Below are 15,175 nucleotides of genomic sequence, written 5' to 3' on the forward strand. Positions count from 1 at the left end.
TCTAAAGTTCATTAAGCTTGGATTGGAGGTCGATTCATGATTTTAGCGTTGTTTGATGTGATTTGAGGCCTCGAGCAAGTCCGTAATGTGTTTTGGGACTGGTTGGTATGATTGATCAGGGTCCCGGGGGACTCGGGTGGATTCCGGGTGGTTAACAGATCGAATTGGAACTTGGAGGAAGAGCTGAAGTTGCTGGTTGCTGGTGTAACCGCACCTGCGAGACTTGGGCCGCAGGTGCGGAACCGCAGAAGCGGCCCTTGTGTCGCAGAAGCGAAAAAATGGCTGGGAATGCAAGGACCGAAGACGCGGTCATCTCGCCGCAGAAGCGGGGCCGCACCTGCGGGTGTTGAGGCGCAGAAGCGGAAATGGCAGCCTGGAGAGAAACCGCAGGAGCGGTAGAGGGGTCGCACCTGCGAAACCGCAGAAGCGGTCGTGTGACCGCAGGTGCGGAAGTGCTGGAGGCGGTAAGTTCTTTTAAAATTGGGGGTTGGTCATTTTTCCCCCATTTTCATTTGGTGTGGACGATTTTGGAGAGCTTGAAATGGGGGTTGTCATTATCAACGACAAGGTAATCTAACCCCACCTATCTTGAGCTAAATATATTGATTATGTATGGATTTTAGCATGTAAATTGGTAGAAATTTAGGGGTTTGAGGAAAACCTAGAAAATTCGTATTCTTGGATTTTGACCATGATTTTGGGCATGAAATTAAGAGAAAATCATATATTTGAGGTCGTGAGTTCATGGGTAAACTTTATCTTCGAAAATTTTTGGAATTCGGGCACATGGGCCCAAGGGCAATTTTGTCAAATTTTTGATCGGGGGTTAGAAATTGTTATAAATTGGATTGTAATGAGTAATCGAACTTATATTAATGGATTTGCCTAATTATTGACTAGTTTTGGAGCATTTAGCATCGAATCGAGTCTTTGGAAGGGCGTGGAATGCCCGTTATGGATCTTCGGAGCGAGGTGAGTCTCCTTTCTAACCTTGTAAGAGGGAATTGTCCCCATAGGTGAGATAATTGGTTATGTGCTTCTATTTGTGGGGGCTACGTACGCACGAGATGACGAGAGTCCGTGCGTAACTACTATTATATGTAAGTCCGGGTAGTCTAGGACCCAAAAGTATGCTATACTTGGAATATCTGTAATCTTGTTGGCAGTTGAATTGCTTAAATCCTATTGAATCGGTAAATGAATTTCTAAAAGGAATAAACTTCATTTTCTTAATTCGCTAAAAGAGAATTGACTTTTATTTGGATAAATGTTCCCGATAAATTCTTAATTGGCTGTTTGAGCATGTATTTCTATGTGTACCTGCGTCGCATGTATGATTCGCGAGCAGAGTGATTGTTTATTTAAATTTGACCGCGTCACATGTATGATTCAGGAGCGGGGTAATAGATGCATCTATGGTTCGCGCCGTTCGACCCTCGGCAGTGCACATTTTACATTTATGCTAGATCGGGCCGTACGACCTCGGCATGATTTGCGCATGCTTGTATTGCTTGCCTTGAGAGTTATTGATATTGATATTTGCTCTCCCCGACTTGAGATAATTGTTAATTAATGGATTATGAATCCGGAGACTTTTAATAAAAAGGAACTCTTACCTGTTTCGTTACTTATTTGAATTTACTGTTGTTCTTAATAAATCTGTCATTCGTCGCATTAATAATATTACTATTGGACTACTAGCAAGTGTCGAAGTCAACCTCTTGTCTCTACTTCTTCGAGACTAGACGGGATACTCATTGGGTACACGTTGTTTTCGTACTCATACTACACTTGCTGTGCATTTTTATTGCACATGTTCATATGTGGCTAGTGGCTTAGTGGCATAGCGGTATGATTGATATGGAGACTTGGGTGAGCTGCAATTATCGAGACGACCCGTAGCCAACCGAGTCTCCTTCAGAGTATTGTACTGTATTTTCATTTCTGTCCACTTGTATTCCGGACAGTTACTGTATTTTACTTCATTCCCTAGTAAATGCTCATGCACTTGTGACACCGGGTTCTAGGATAATTATGGGGTATCTTGTATTAACTGCTTAACATTCATATTTGATTTGAAACAGTTATCTTTTACTGGTTAGATTGAAGGAAAATCATAGTTTTCAAAATTATTAAAACGAGAATTTAATTAAGTATTTTGGTTGACTTGCCTGACAGCGGTGTCCGGCGCCATCAAGACCCTTAGTGAATTTTGGGTCGTGACACGTTTATTCTAGAGATAAATGATGTTGAGATCAATAATACAAAGATTGTAATGTAAGAATTAATAATATAAGAATTAGATAATGCAATGATTATATCCAGTTGAATGTTTAATTTGATAGTAAATTACATATAGTATACAATATATGTTTTGTAATATTTTTTCACTTCTTAAACAAAATATATTTCTAATACCTAAATTTTTATTTCATATTCTATTCTGTATAAAATAATATATAGATTATCGTGTAGCTTATACATATATTATCTACTAGGAAAACAAAAAGGAGTAATCAGACATTGTATTAACTTGTGCCGATTTTTATGTGAAAATTAGATCTCCTCAAATTCCAACCAAACATTGCATGAAGTAATGTCGATTTTTATGTGGAGATTAAATCTCCGAATACCCAACCAAATGATTCCTTAATATATTTTAACCTTTTGTGCTAGTTAATCTACCTTATATTTTAGGCTATTAATTTGTAAAAATAGCACTGTTAGTCAGTTTTTGAACTGGTCATTCAAAAATAGCCAGCGTTTATAAAGTCATTGAAAAATAGCCACTATTTTGCTGCAACACGGAAAGTTCCAGCATAATATACTAGAGATCGGTGTACCTTTGTATGAACTTCCAGCATATTATGCTGAAACTCCAACACGCGGAAAGTTCCTATATAATATATTAGAGATTGGAACACCAGTGATCCAATCTCCAATATATTATGTTGGACCGATATATTATACTGGAACTCCAGTATATTATACTGGAGTATTTTTTCGGATTTTGAACAGTGTTTTCATTCAGATTTATCTTTACATGAAAAGTGGCTAAATTTCGATTACTTTTGAAACTGTGATTATTTTTGAATGATCACTTGTAAATCGTAAAAATCGCACGGAGCGCCCTATTTGGTCGCCCCCATTTAACCTATACCCATTTTTTTAAAAATGTTTTAACTTGTACCCACTTTTTAAACAACTTTAGCTCCCTTTCTTCTCCTCCTCCACCTTTTCCTCCTTCGTTTTCTTCTTCTTTCTTCTGTTGTTGTTGGTGCTGCTATAAAACTTCAGCTCATGGGATTATTGCCATAAATATGTTTATCAGATTATTTAAAAATAAATTATAAATAATTACGTAAGTTAGTAGACAATGATTTGTGAATATTTCCACGTACGTAAGTTAGTAGACAATGATAATTCTGTTCTTTTCACGTTTATTATTTCCAAAATTTACGATTTCGATACTGTTGGCAATCTGATTATTTATCTAGTATGTTAGAAAACTTTTTCAAAAACTTCAGCTTATATAGTGCTGAAATTTTTACAAATGAACTAAATAACTTCAGCATCTTCTGCTGAAGTTTTTGAAAAAGATTTATGACAAAACTAATGAATCCAAGACAAAAAAAAACTTCAGCTTTTAATGTTAAAGTTTTTACAAATGAACTAAATAACTTCAGCATCTTTTGCTGAAGTTTTTGAAAAAGCATATCCAGGACAAGAAAACTTCAGCTTATTTAGTGCTGAAGTTTTTATAAATGAACTAAATAACTTCATCATCATCTGCTGAAGTTTTTGAAAAAGCTCAATGACAAAACTAATGAATCTAGGACAAAAAATTTCAGTTTATTTAGTGCAATTACAAACAAAAACTTCAGCAAATAGAGAACAAAATTTCAGCTACTATGCTTAAGTTCAGCAATTACAAACAAAAACTTCAGCAAATAGAGAACAAAACTTCAGCTACTATTAAGTTCAACAATTACAAATAAAAACTTCAACACACTTGGTTCAGCACACTTGCTACTTCAGGCCCGTCTACTAGAATGCTGAAGTTTTGGGTGATTGCCTTTGCTACTTCAGCCCCGTATGCTGAAGTTACGCGAAAAAGTGAGTACGCTTGCAATTTTTTTACAAAGCGGACATAAGTTAAAACGTGATCCAAAAAACGGGTATAGATGCAAATGCCCCTCGTAAATCTGACTAGTTTTGAAGTTCTCCCTATTAATTTTAATATTTATGGATAATTATCTATAGTTATTTTTTAATTGACTCAAAATTTAAGAGCTTTAACGTATAAAAAAAATTTAATCGATAAAAGTATAAGGTGTTATAAAATAAAGACTATAAAGTAAAGACAAGTATATAGAGAAACTGATATATTATTCGAATTCAAACTGATGTACATAATGAACTGAAATCTCTTCTATTTATAGAAGAAAGGAAGCTGCTCCGTAAGCTGCTACTACAAGCTGCAGTGTAAGCTACTATAAGCTGCTGTGTAAGCTGCTACTACAAGCTGCTGTGTAAGCTGCTACAAGCTGCTGTGTAAGCTGCTGCTATACCAGATATGGATAATCTTCTACTGAGAGCAATATTTATCCATAACGGAGTACTGAATGGATAAGCTTATTATACCCGGTATGGATAATCTTTTACCGGGGGTAATGTTTATCCATAACTGGGTACTGAAAAGATAAGCCTATTATACCCGGTATGGATAAACTTATACTGGGGGTAATGTTTATCCATAACCGGGTACCGAAGTGATAAGCTTCTTCAGGAAGCTTATTTCCAATATAGTACTAAATAGATAAACATATTTACGGTGGAGTCCCATATGGATAAGCTTCTTCAGGAAGCTTATTTACAACGGAGTACTAAATGAACATCCATAATATAATATATTTATAACATAATTTCAATGATTATTGAAAAAAATAAAACTTAGCAGTATAAGCAACTACCAATTCCACGCGGATTACAGAGGTTGAACTTTTTTTCTCGTACGTCGCTGTGTACAGTCTCCATATTACAGATATACACAAATTTTCACCTTCTTTCAGAAATTCAGATCCCTCAATTTGCTTGATTTCATCAAACCCCTTTTCGTTCTCCTGTAGTTGTTGTTGAGTATAGCCAATGGCCAATAACGAAGAATCAAACCCTCTTTTATCCCCTGAGGTGAAAGATGAGTTGAAAAAGCCCAATAAACGCGTTATTTCTTCTGCCGCCGGCGCAATCCCAGCTGCTTTTCCGATGGGGTGGACTGCTGATGGGCTTCCTATGGGCCATGGCGTCGTCGGTGAGACCAATAGGAGGCAGTGGGATTCTGGCCTTTGCGCTTGTTTTGGCAGGAATGATGAATTCTGCAGCAGTGATATTGAAGTTTGTGAGTTTTCTTTTCTGATTGGTTTTTTTCTTTTTTTGGGTTTAATCTTAGCGACTGAAATTAGTTTAGTTACTTAGTATTAAGGCACAGTTGATTGATTGAATTCTTTTTCCTTATATGTGCTATGTTGGATTAAACGTCTCTCTTTTGGATCAGAATTTGTGGATGATCACTGTATAGTCAATCACTCAAAGTATAATTTCAGGGATGATCACTCAAATTTTACTCTTTTTGAGAGAAGTTCACTAAACTATTTTTTGTAACCTAAAAGTCATTCAAGTTTTTCTAAGTATCTTTTAGTAGTCCCATATTGTTTTTTGGATGGACACTTGACTCTTAATATGGTCTTGGACAATCTTTAACTCATGAGTTGGCCTTTAGAGTTGAATTAAGCCCAAAGTCTATTCTTTACATGATATCAGAGATATGCCCATCCCAGTTCTTGTTTAATCTTATGTTGGGCCCTGATATTATGTTGTTCACGCTCCAGTTGGCTGGCGAGCGAGGGGATGTTAATAGTTCCACAGCATTTGTGGGATTGCCCTAATATCATAGAAATATCTCTTTTGTTCTCTTAGTAACCTTCTGTGATATTCTAGCAAAGTTGAATGACTTTCTTTACAAAAACTTGTTTAGTAGCTTTCACGATACTTGGTAAAATTGATGGATTTTTCATTACAGAAAAAAAGTTTAATGACGTTGGTGTAATAAAGTGAAATTTGGGTGACCATCCATGAAATAACCCATCAATCAAACCACCCCTCAGTTGCAAGTTAGTTGGGTCGACTATATGAATTGTTGTACTCATTCCGCTCTTTTCATGACCTTTTTTCCCAAATACCTTGTTAGTCAATGAATATCTTAACTCTATGTAGCAATACATATATTCTAAGAGTTGATGAAACTGTGCGAGATGGATGTTAGGGTATGTTGGTCTCTTGGTGATGAAGTATCGGTTTAGAAATTTTAATTCAGATGTTGAATTGCAATCTTAAGTTACGTCCAGCCTTTGCTAAAATCACTTATTGGCCCCCCTGACTGTGTTGAATTGCAATCTTAAGTAAAGTTCAGCCTTTGCTAAAATCACTTACTGCCCCCCTTGACTGTGTTTATTGAATGATCTCGCCCAGTATATGCGTGCTATGAGCTAATATGCTCCTAAATTTCATGAGAAAAAGAACTAGCAAGCAAATTTATGGACAACAACAACAACAATAACGTACCCAGTATAATCCCACAAGTGGGGTCTGGGGAGGGTAGTGTGTATGCAAATGTATGAACATTGATGATAATTGTAGATGGGGAATTGTATTTTCCTTCAATAGCTAGGCTAGGACTTCGAAATTTGTTGCTCAAAATTCCTACTCCTAATTCGTTTTTGCTTCTTCTGATGTATTTTTCTATCAACTTCTTCTGATGTAGTGAGATAATTGCTATACTAAGGTGGAATTAGCTGGAACACTTTATTCTTTAAATTGTATTTGCCAAAGTCTTTGTTGTTGTTCAAGAATTCCCACTATAATGTCCATTTGCGAAAAATGCAACTGCTGCATCATGTTCGAAGTTATATTAATATTCTAGTCATATGCATCTTGCACAGACACCGATCTCCACATTTCGAACGATGTTTATCGATTATTGATGTCAAAAGAAAAAAAACACTTTTTTCAAGGTATAATTTGTTTTGATGTAATTTGTTTGAATTCACTTGCAAATCTGCAAAGGGTCCTCCCTTTGCAAGACGCACGCATACTCGTTCTTGTGTCTTGATGGTATATTTTGCAATATGGTTTTTTCTGTTGATGCTCCAGACATACTTTTCTTTCTGCAGGTTTTCTAGGGATGGCCCCGTGTGTGCTTTACGGGAGCAATGCTGAGAGACTTGGCTCTGCTCCTGGGACTTTTGCCAATCACTGCTTGCTTTACACTGGCCTCTACATGCTTGGACAATCCTTTTTTGGCTCGAACTGTGTGGCACCCTGCTTTACATATCCCACCCGTACAGCTATACGCCGAAAGTTTAATCTGGAGGTGGGCTGTCTTTCTTAAATTTTACCTTTCTGCAGGTGCTTTACTAATGCTCATTCTATGTCATGGTCTTTTGGGCACAAATGCATTTCTTCTTTTCCAATTACTGTGCTTCATATCACTGCTCTTCTTCTGTATGTATTTTCCGCATCAAAGCAAAACATCCATTTTAAGAAGTCTCATATGGAATTTGTTCACTGTACCCTTTGGTCCTATACGCGTGTATAGGTTTTTTGTGTAAATACTTTCAAACTGGTAGTTTAGGGCCGCTTGAAGTGTATTTTTAACACACTGTATACTGGAGATTGTTATTTGTGGTTGAATTTAAAAGATAAAGTGGTACAGATATCCCTATAAAAAATATTAAAAAAGATAAAGTGATTCAGACATAGTTCATTCATGTCAAGTAACTGGCGACATGACTTAAGAATCAGTAAGTTCTCTGTATGTAATATTTCATTTGGATGTATGTGTCTTTTGGTTAAGCTTGGGGCGCGGATACTTGATCTTGAACTCTCTTCGCATAAAGATAGAGATTCGAAGAGATTATAACTGCGCCTCTGTCCCAAACAAGTTGGGGTAGATTTGAAAAGATTCATACCCCCAAATTTTTTTTTTTTGAAGAAGGTAGAGGTTTGAAAAAAAATGTTCTGCTTATGTACTTACGGAAAAGGAGATAAGAGAAAATGTAATTATACGTTCTTATGTTCTCTTTTTTCTTATCTGTTGATTACTTACGCATTTTTACAGTAGGATGTGAAAATGATAGTAGATCAAAATGCCATAAATTGATAGTCATCTTCATCAAACAACTAGGTGTACAGATAGTGTCTTCAAAACCATCTGAAGTTCATCTCTTTAAGTTTTGGATTAAAGCTTGTAAACTTTACAGTGTACTTCTTAATTGTGATTAATTCGGCTTTAATTCTTGCTAAGATATGCGAACTGGCTATCAGCTGTATTTCCTACTAACATCGTCTAGCTTTTGTTTCTTCTTGCTGTTTCTGCATCATTTCATTTTTATCGGATGAGGGATTTTCTTGCTATTATTTCAATTTCCTCCTAATGGTTGTATTAACAATATTAGAAGTTTTATCCCTGTTATACAATTTATTTCCTCTACAGGGGAGCTGCGAGGCACTCAACAGGTCTTGCGGCTGCTGTGGGAGCTTTGTTGAGGATGAGGTGCAGCGCGAGCAATGTGAGTCAGCTTGTGACTTTGCAACTCATTTCTTCTGCCACCCTTGTGCTCTTTGCCAGGAAGGTCGTGAGCTTCGTCGTAGGCTCCCTCATCCTGGGTTTAATGCCCGACAAGTGGTCGTTATGATCCCCCCGGGTGACCAGACCATGGGCCGCTAAGCACAAGTATAATGCTTTAGAGTCCATCCGTTTCCAACCTGGTTTGATTTGTATCCAGTTTCTCAAAGCTTTCTGCAGTTATATTTCTTGACTTATTAATAGTTTCGCCTGTTTTGTAAAACTTAAGACCTGTCTGTATGTGGTGTGTTTATAATGTATACCTTAAAAGAGATTGATTCTGCTATAATCTTTGTGTTGCACTGTATAGAGTTAAGAGATGTGGAATATAGTATCTTAAACTTTCCCATGTCCCTAAATCTGGTTATGATCAGTTTGTCAGTTCATATGTTTTCAAGAATAAATGGCATATGAAAAAGAAAACCTGGGATCCATCCCAAATTGGTTGATTTTGCATTCTCATATAGGCTTTTTAATGGTTCATTGATTTTGAACTACTTTTTAAGTTTCTTTTTCCTAGTTCATTCTTTTGTTCCACGTTTGAAGCATGGAAGGGCAAAAACTTCTAAGAGCTCTGGGCCACTGCAATGTTATGTCCTTATGCTCTCCTTTGTCTCATTGTTTATCTCGTAATCGTTTGATTCCGTCCCTAAAGCTAGCTCTTACTCCTCCTCCTTTAGGATAGGATCCTCCTTGATCTTTTTTACATAACACTCTCGGCTACGCAATATCTTGAAAGGCAAAGACAGGAAAGAACTATCTTGAAAGGCAAAGACAGGAAAGAACGCCGTACTATGATACATTTTGTTTTCTTAATCTTCGCGAGCTTAATTCTTCTTCGATATCGATATAGTATTATTTATATGGTTCAAACAAACATAAGAAATAGCGGGTTCTGTGAAAATTATAGAAAGGGCAGTCCATCACTTATTTCCTGATATGTTTGGAGTTCGATTGTTCAAGGAAGGGCCGGATCACATTAGCTTTATATATTTTTGCAAATAATTGCACCGTATATTTCCACAGGAGGATGGTACTAAAAAACGAACAGCTGATTTTAAGGAAATAAACGTTATAATCCTTAGAATATCACTAAATTCAAAGAGTCTCGTTTAATTTTCTCTTTACAAATATAGATGATTTGGACTCAAGAGCTTGATCACGGACAATATCTTGATTTAATCGTATCAAATAAATGGTTTATTAAATTATTTTCGTGTCGCCTGGCGTGCATCATTATCTTATCGTTCAGCTTGTGGCAAATTCAGAATTTCAAGTCTTAGGTGCTCAATTGTCTTTAATCTAGAATTAATCTTTAAGATTGGATGGTCAATCAATATCTTTGTATGTTATTACTAGTTTTCAATATAAAAATAGTGTTTGTGTTAAAAAAAATAAGGATGTTTAAGCACCCAATGGACGTTGAATTTGAGTAAGCATAACTTTCTACATGGCATGAACTTGGGTATTATGATAGCATGACTACCGTATGGACGTTGAGAAATCTGATTGAATTATATCTTAAATCCATGTAATTTGTACTTGGACCAATATGTCTAGTCTAAATTTTGTAGGGTCTTTAACGCAATATATTTTCAGACTGCCGACACAGGACAGTGGACGACTTTATACGTTTCATCGTTCCATTAAAATGATAAATTTATTTGGTGGCGTACTTCTATGGGAATTTAGTGTTCCCAACTCCCAAATGCAGTAATTGCTTTTTGGCAACTATGGCTTAACATAGAGATGATTGCTAAGTTTAACCTCCTTGATCACCTATGCTTTTATATGAAGGGCCATTTTGGTTAAAGGGTGAAGTGCAATTTGTAGATATATAGGAGGCATCATTTTGGTCAAAGCTTCACTTTTTCAGGTTAAATAAGAAATCAGCACATAATAAAAGTAGAGAGCTAGGAGCTTTTCAGAGATCAAGTTAACCATAGCAGAAACTAATGTAATCAAATAAGACCTACCCAAAGCATGAATCTTGCCAAGTGCCAAGCATCATTAAGGTACAATGTACATAAAAGAGAGGCAACTAAGTTGACAACAGAAATAGAAATGGAAATTAAACACTAAAGGGAAACAACATTTGCCCATTCACGTCGTAAATCAAGACAATCCCACAGCCCTAAATCAATTTCCAGAGAGATTGGAATCTTGACCAGAAGAACGGTTCAAGTATGCACCATCTGAAATTCATTTCCAACTAGACCTTTGGCACAAAAGTAGTTCATCACCCCACTACAATATAGGCCAAATCGAAACAGCGAAAATATTGACCTGTTTACACCTTCGATGGTAATACTTGTGCAAGCAGGAACTGCCTCTTCTTCTACCATCTAAACACCAGGGACATAAATGTTCAACAATGACTATAACTTGAGCTTTTTACTTTCCCGTAATCATCTACTCTAACTAAAAACAATGCTCCCTCCGTTTCATATTAAATGAGGTATTTTCCTTTTTAGTCTGTTCCAAAACAAATGACACATTTCTAAATTTGAAAATAATTCAACTTTAAACTCTTTCATTTTACCCATTTACCCTTAATGAAAAACTTTTATAGCCACACAAATGTCATGGCCCCACAAACTTTTTACCCCTTAAGCTTTTAAGACCACAAGTTTCAAAAGTTCTTTTTTCTTAGACTCCGTGTCGAGTCAAACTACCTCGTATAATATAAAACAGGGAAACTTTTTCAAAAAGTAACGGCCCAGTTACGATCCTAGCAATATTTATCCACTGCCATAATATTCATTCAAGGGCTAAAATCAACAACTTTGACAATTATGCAACCCAAGAAAGACGTAGTAAAGCATAAACCTACCTAGAAGTTCTGATATCACCAAACAGGAAAAACGAAAAGCAAGACTAGTTCTACTGGAAGAAGATAGATGATTCAGTAACTCGCAAGAAAACAACTTCTCAGTCAGCTAACAGAAAAATAGAAGCATATACTAAAGTTTAAGTTCTAACTATGATGATGGCAAATTGGTAACATTAACAACCATCTATTTGACACTGCCGCTGGATATGAACTAACATAATCTTCTCAGATGAACAAGGGGAATAACCCCGATGTGTCTAGTATATCTATTCTCCAGGTGCCGAAACACCTTGCTTCAGTCTTTCCCTCTTCATCTTCTTCTTGGAGATTGGCTTCTTTTTCTTTGGAGGAAGGGTTTTTTGTGCATACATGTAAAGCACATAGTTTCCGATTAGGAATGCCAACACGAGTCCACCAACAACAGTTAAGACAATTAAGCCTGGGTTGAATCCTTTCACTTCAACATCCTTGGCCATATTCTTCTGCTTCAACAGAGAACAAGGGTAAATATGTGTCTAAACCCACGTCTGTGATTAGGAAAGGACAGAGAGTTCATAAAGATACAGAAAAGGCCACAAAGTATTCTTCTACCATCCATGAGTAACATATTATCTAAATCCAACTTCTAAAGAAAACTTCACATCTTTCTAAGGAGACACAGATTTTAATTGTGTATATTTCAGATAAATGAGCCCAACATGTCGTATATTGATTCTTCTGGTAACAGCAGTAGCAGTAAAATTAAAACACGATCACAAAATTGTCAAAAGAATAAAGATCGGGACACCAGCATACCAATACATAAGCCAACCATGGAGGTCTTCGAAGAGTAAATTTTACAAGACCGGAGCTGCTTCATCTTGGCATAGAAGGTAATAGAAATAGTTTAAAGAGAGTAAATCAGAAACTAGCTATATAGAAACTCATTAATTATGTAGTTAGACATGTTTTGCAGCTGAATCAATTGCCAATTGGGCTTTACAGCTGTTTTGGTGGCTAAACATACGCAGAAGCTGATCTGAGAAAAACAAGGAAGAACCTCACGGGCCACATACATTACTCCATTAAAATCATCTCGTACCAAATCATCTCAAACACTTTTGGCTTTGTTTTGGAAAAAAATTGAACAATAAAAATACAGAGCAAATACTCCTGCAATAAACCCCAGTCCAAAACAGAAAAGTGGCACTTCAACACAACCTCCTGCAGATCCAAATACATAAATCTACGGTTCTCTACATTCTATATTACCAACGCCAAAACTTTAACAATGCTGTTTACATATTCTTATCACGAAACAAATTTAACATAAACTCGAACCACACAACACTTTCATCTCCAAATAAACAGGGAATAAATGATATATCTAGCTAACATAAGTGACAGACCACATCCGGAAAACAAAAATTCATACATATCAATGCATATCCAAATGAATAAATCTACAGTTCTCTAAATTCCTCACCAATTCCGACATTAACAATGACTGTTTACATATTCGTTCACAAAATTTCAACAAATTTAAAACATTCGAACCATAACACCTCCATTCAGAAAAAAAATGAAATTAATGATATCTAACTAACAAAATTGACAGATCACACCTCAAAAATAACAAATTCATACGTATAAAGTCAGATCTGGTGAGAAATAAAACAAAAATGAAAGAAATTAGGAAAAAAAAAAGTGAGATATGTAGAAAATGTACCACGTTATCAAAAGACGGAGGAGGATCAAAATCAGCTTCGGAATCCATGCCTTCAAACGCCGATCGTCGGCAAAAGGCGATATCGTCGGAGATGGAGACAAAATGGACTTACTGAATTGAGTTAAATACAACCTGATAGTAACAGCTAAGTGAGGATCAAAATCAGCTTCGTTATTTGCTAACAAGTCCTCTCTTTTCTGCTTTTTTTCTTTTGTTGGCCCCAAGAGTTCCTTTTTGTTCGTTTTTACAAATTTAGAAACATGTTCATATCAAATCACATGAATAATTTATATATGTGGCAGTCCGGTAAACAAGGTATCCTGAGTTCATGCAGGGTCCGGAAAATGACCGCACTCCAAGGGTGTGATACAAACAATCTAACCTAATGCAAGTACTAATAGCAGAGGCGGCTAAATATGGGAGATTATGGGGCACGTGAATCTATGGTCTCTCCATAAAATTCGATATTTTATGTAGGCCAAATACATATACAGTCCATTAAACTTGGCCCAATTTTTTATTTTGGCACTTTAATTCAGCCTTGTTCCATTTTGGCCCTCCAACCCCATTTCTTTTGTTCCACTTTGACACAAAAGCTGACTAGATTCCATGTGTGATTTGCCTCACCCTTGTAGGCGTGTGAGAGCCATTTTTTAAGCCAAATTTCATACTCCCAACGTAGAGGCGAATCCAGAATTTAAATCCTATGGATTCAATTTTAATATTTTTAACATTGAACCCATTATATTTTTAAAGTTATGAGTTTTGTATATATATTTTTTTCAATTTTAATGAATTTTTACATACAAATTTTTACTCCGCGTCGAAAGTTATGGGTTCAGTTGAACCCGTAGTTATTACTGAAAATATATAAAAAGAAAAAAGAAAAAATTCCACGGGAGGGGGGCAGAAAAAACAAAAAAATAATAATAATTTGAAATTACAAAAAATAAATAAATTGCGGGGGCAGTGGGGTGGGGGTGGGGGTAGCAACTGGGTATTTGTCCGCGCTGTATTTTTACCTTGGATAAAAAAATTTGTGTCAAAGTGGAACAACAGAACCCATTATATTTTTAAATGTTATGGGTTTATATCTATTTTTTTTACAATTTTAATGAATTTTTACATACAAATTTTTACTCCTTGTCGAAAGTTATGGGTTCAGTTGAACTCATAGTTGTTACTGAAAATATATAATATGTTTTCCACGGGATGTGGGCAGAAAAAACGAAAAAAATAATAATTTGAAATTACAAAAAAAAAAAAGAAATTTTTTTTGCAGGGGGGAGTGGGTAGCAGCTGGGTATTTGCACGCGCTGCATTTTTACCTGGAAGAAATTTTTTTGTGTCAAAGTGGAATAAAAAAATGGGGCTGGAGGGCCAAAATGGAACAAGGCTTAGTTAAAGTGCCAAAATAAAAAATTAGGCCAAGTTTAATGGTCTGTATATGTATTTGGCCTTTTATGTATATATTTTTTAAATTTAGCACCACTGCTCTGCTTTGTTATATTTGTAATGGTTATTTCAGTTGTTTGAAGAGGTATATCAAGTCTAAAGTGAGTGACCTCATAATAAAATCGTTGTTGGTATATCACTTGTTAATATTGCTAACAGTACCATGCCTCTTGATCTGATATTTACAAATAATGCACGATATAGAAAAATTATTTCGATTCCGCCAGAGGCATCTACAAAGGATGATTTCGCTGTAGTAAAGTCGACTCTTTATTATATAGTCTTGAAAGATTGTTCTTGTTCAAAATTTAGCTTTGATTGTGCTTCGTCGGACACTTGTATGACTGTTTGATTCTTAATACTATACTAACCTTTTTTACTTTTTGACCTAGTTTTTTTAATCTCTAACACTCTTTTTATGGAATAAATTTATGTACCCTAAGATATTTTTTTTAACTTGAAAAATATTTTTACTCATATGATGAATTTAAAAATA

At 35.8% G+C, this 15,175-nt stretch overlaps 1 protein-coding gene and 1 long non-coding RNA gene across 2 annotated transcripts; one reads left to right on the forward strand and one right to left on the reverse strand.

Moving 5' to 3' along the window:
• The first annotated feature begins 4,963 nt into the window (after window positions 1–4,963).
• LOC104230349 (cell number regulator 8-like) lies at window positions 4,964–9,042 on the forward strand. The gene is made up of 3 exons (XM_009783128.2): window positions 4,964–5,398; window positions 7,230–7,429; window positions 8,552–9,042. Exons 1-3 carry the CDS (start codon window positions 5,149–5,151, stop codon window positions 8,783–8,785), a joined length of 684 nt encoding a protein of 227 aa, XP_009781430.1. The 5' UTR covers window positions 4,964–5,148; the 3' UTR covers window positions 8,786–9,042.
• A 2,522-nt stretch (window positions 9,043–11,564) lies between these two features.
• Window positions 11,565–13,458, reverse strand: LOC104230348 (uncharacterized). Its single transcript, XR_011401102.1, has 2 exons — window positions 13,225–13,458; window positions 11,565–11,998 (listed from the first exon to the last, which is right to left on the reverse strand). It is a non-coding gene; the product is annotated as an uncharacterized lncRNA (long non-coding RNA).
• Window positions 13,459–15,175: the final 1,717 nt, after the last annotated feature.

Source organism: Nicotiana sylvestris, chromosome 7, assembly GCF_000393655.2.
Source record: "Nicotiana sylvestris chromosome 7, ASM39365v2, whole genome shotgun sequence".
In the NCBI taxonomy this organism is placed as follows: domain Eukaryota; kingdom Viridiplantae; phylum Streptophyta; class Magnoliopsida; order Solanales; family Solanaceae; genus Nicotiana; species Nicotiana sylvestris.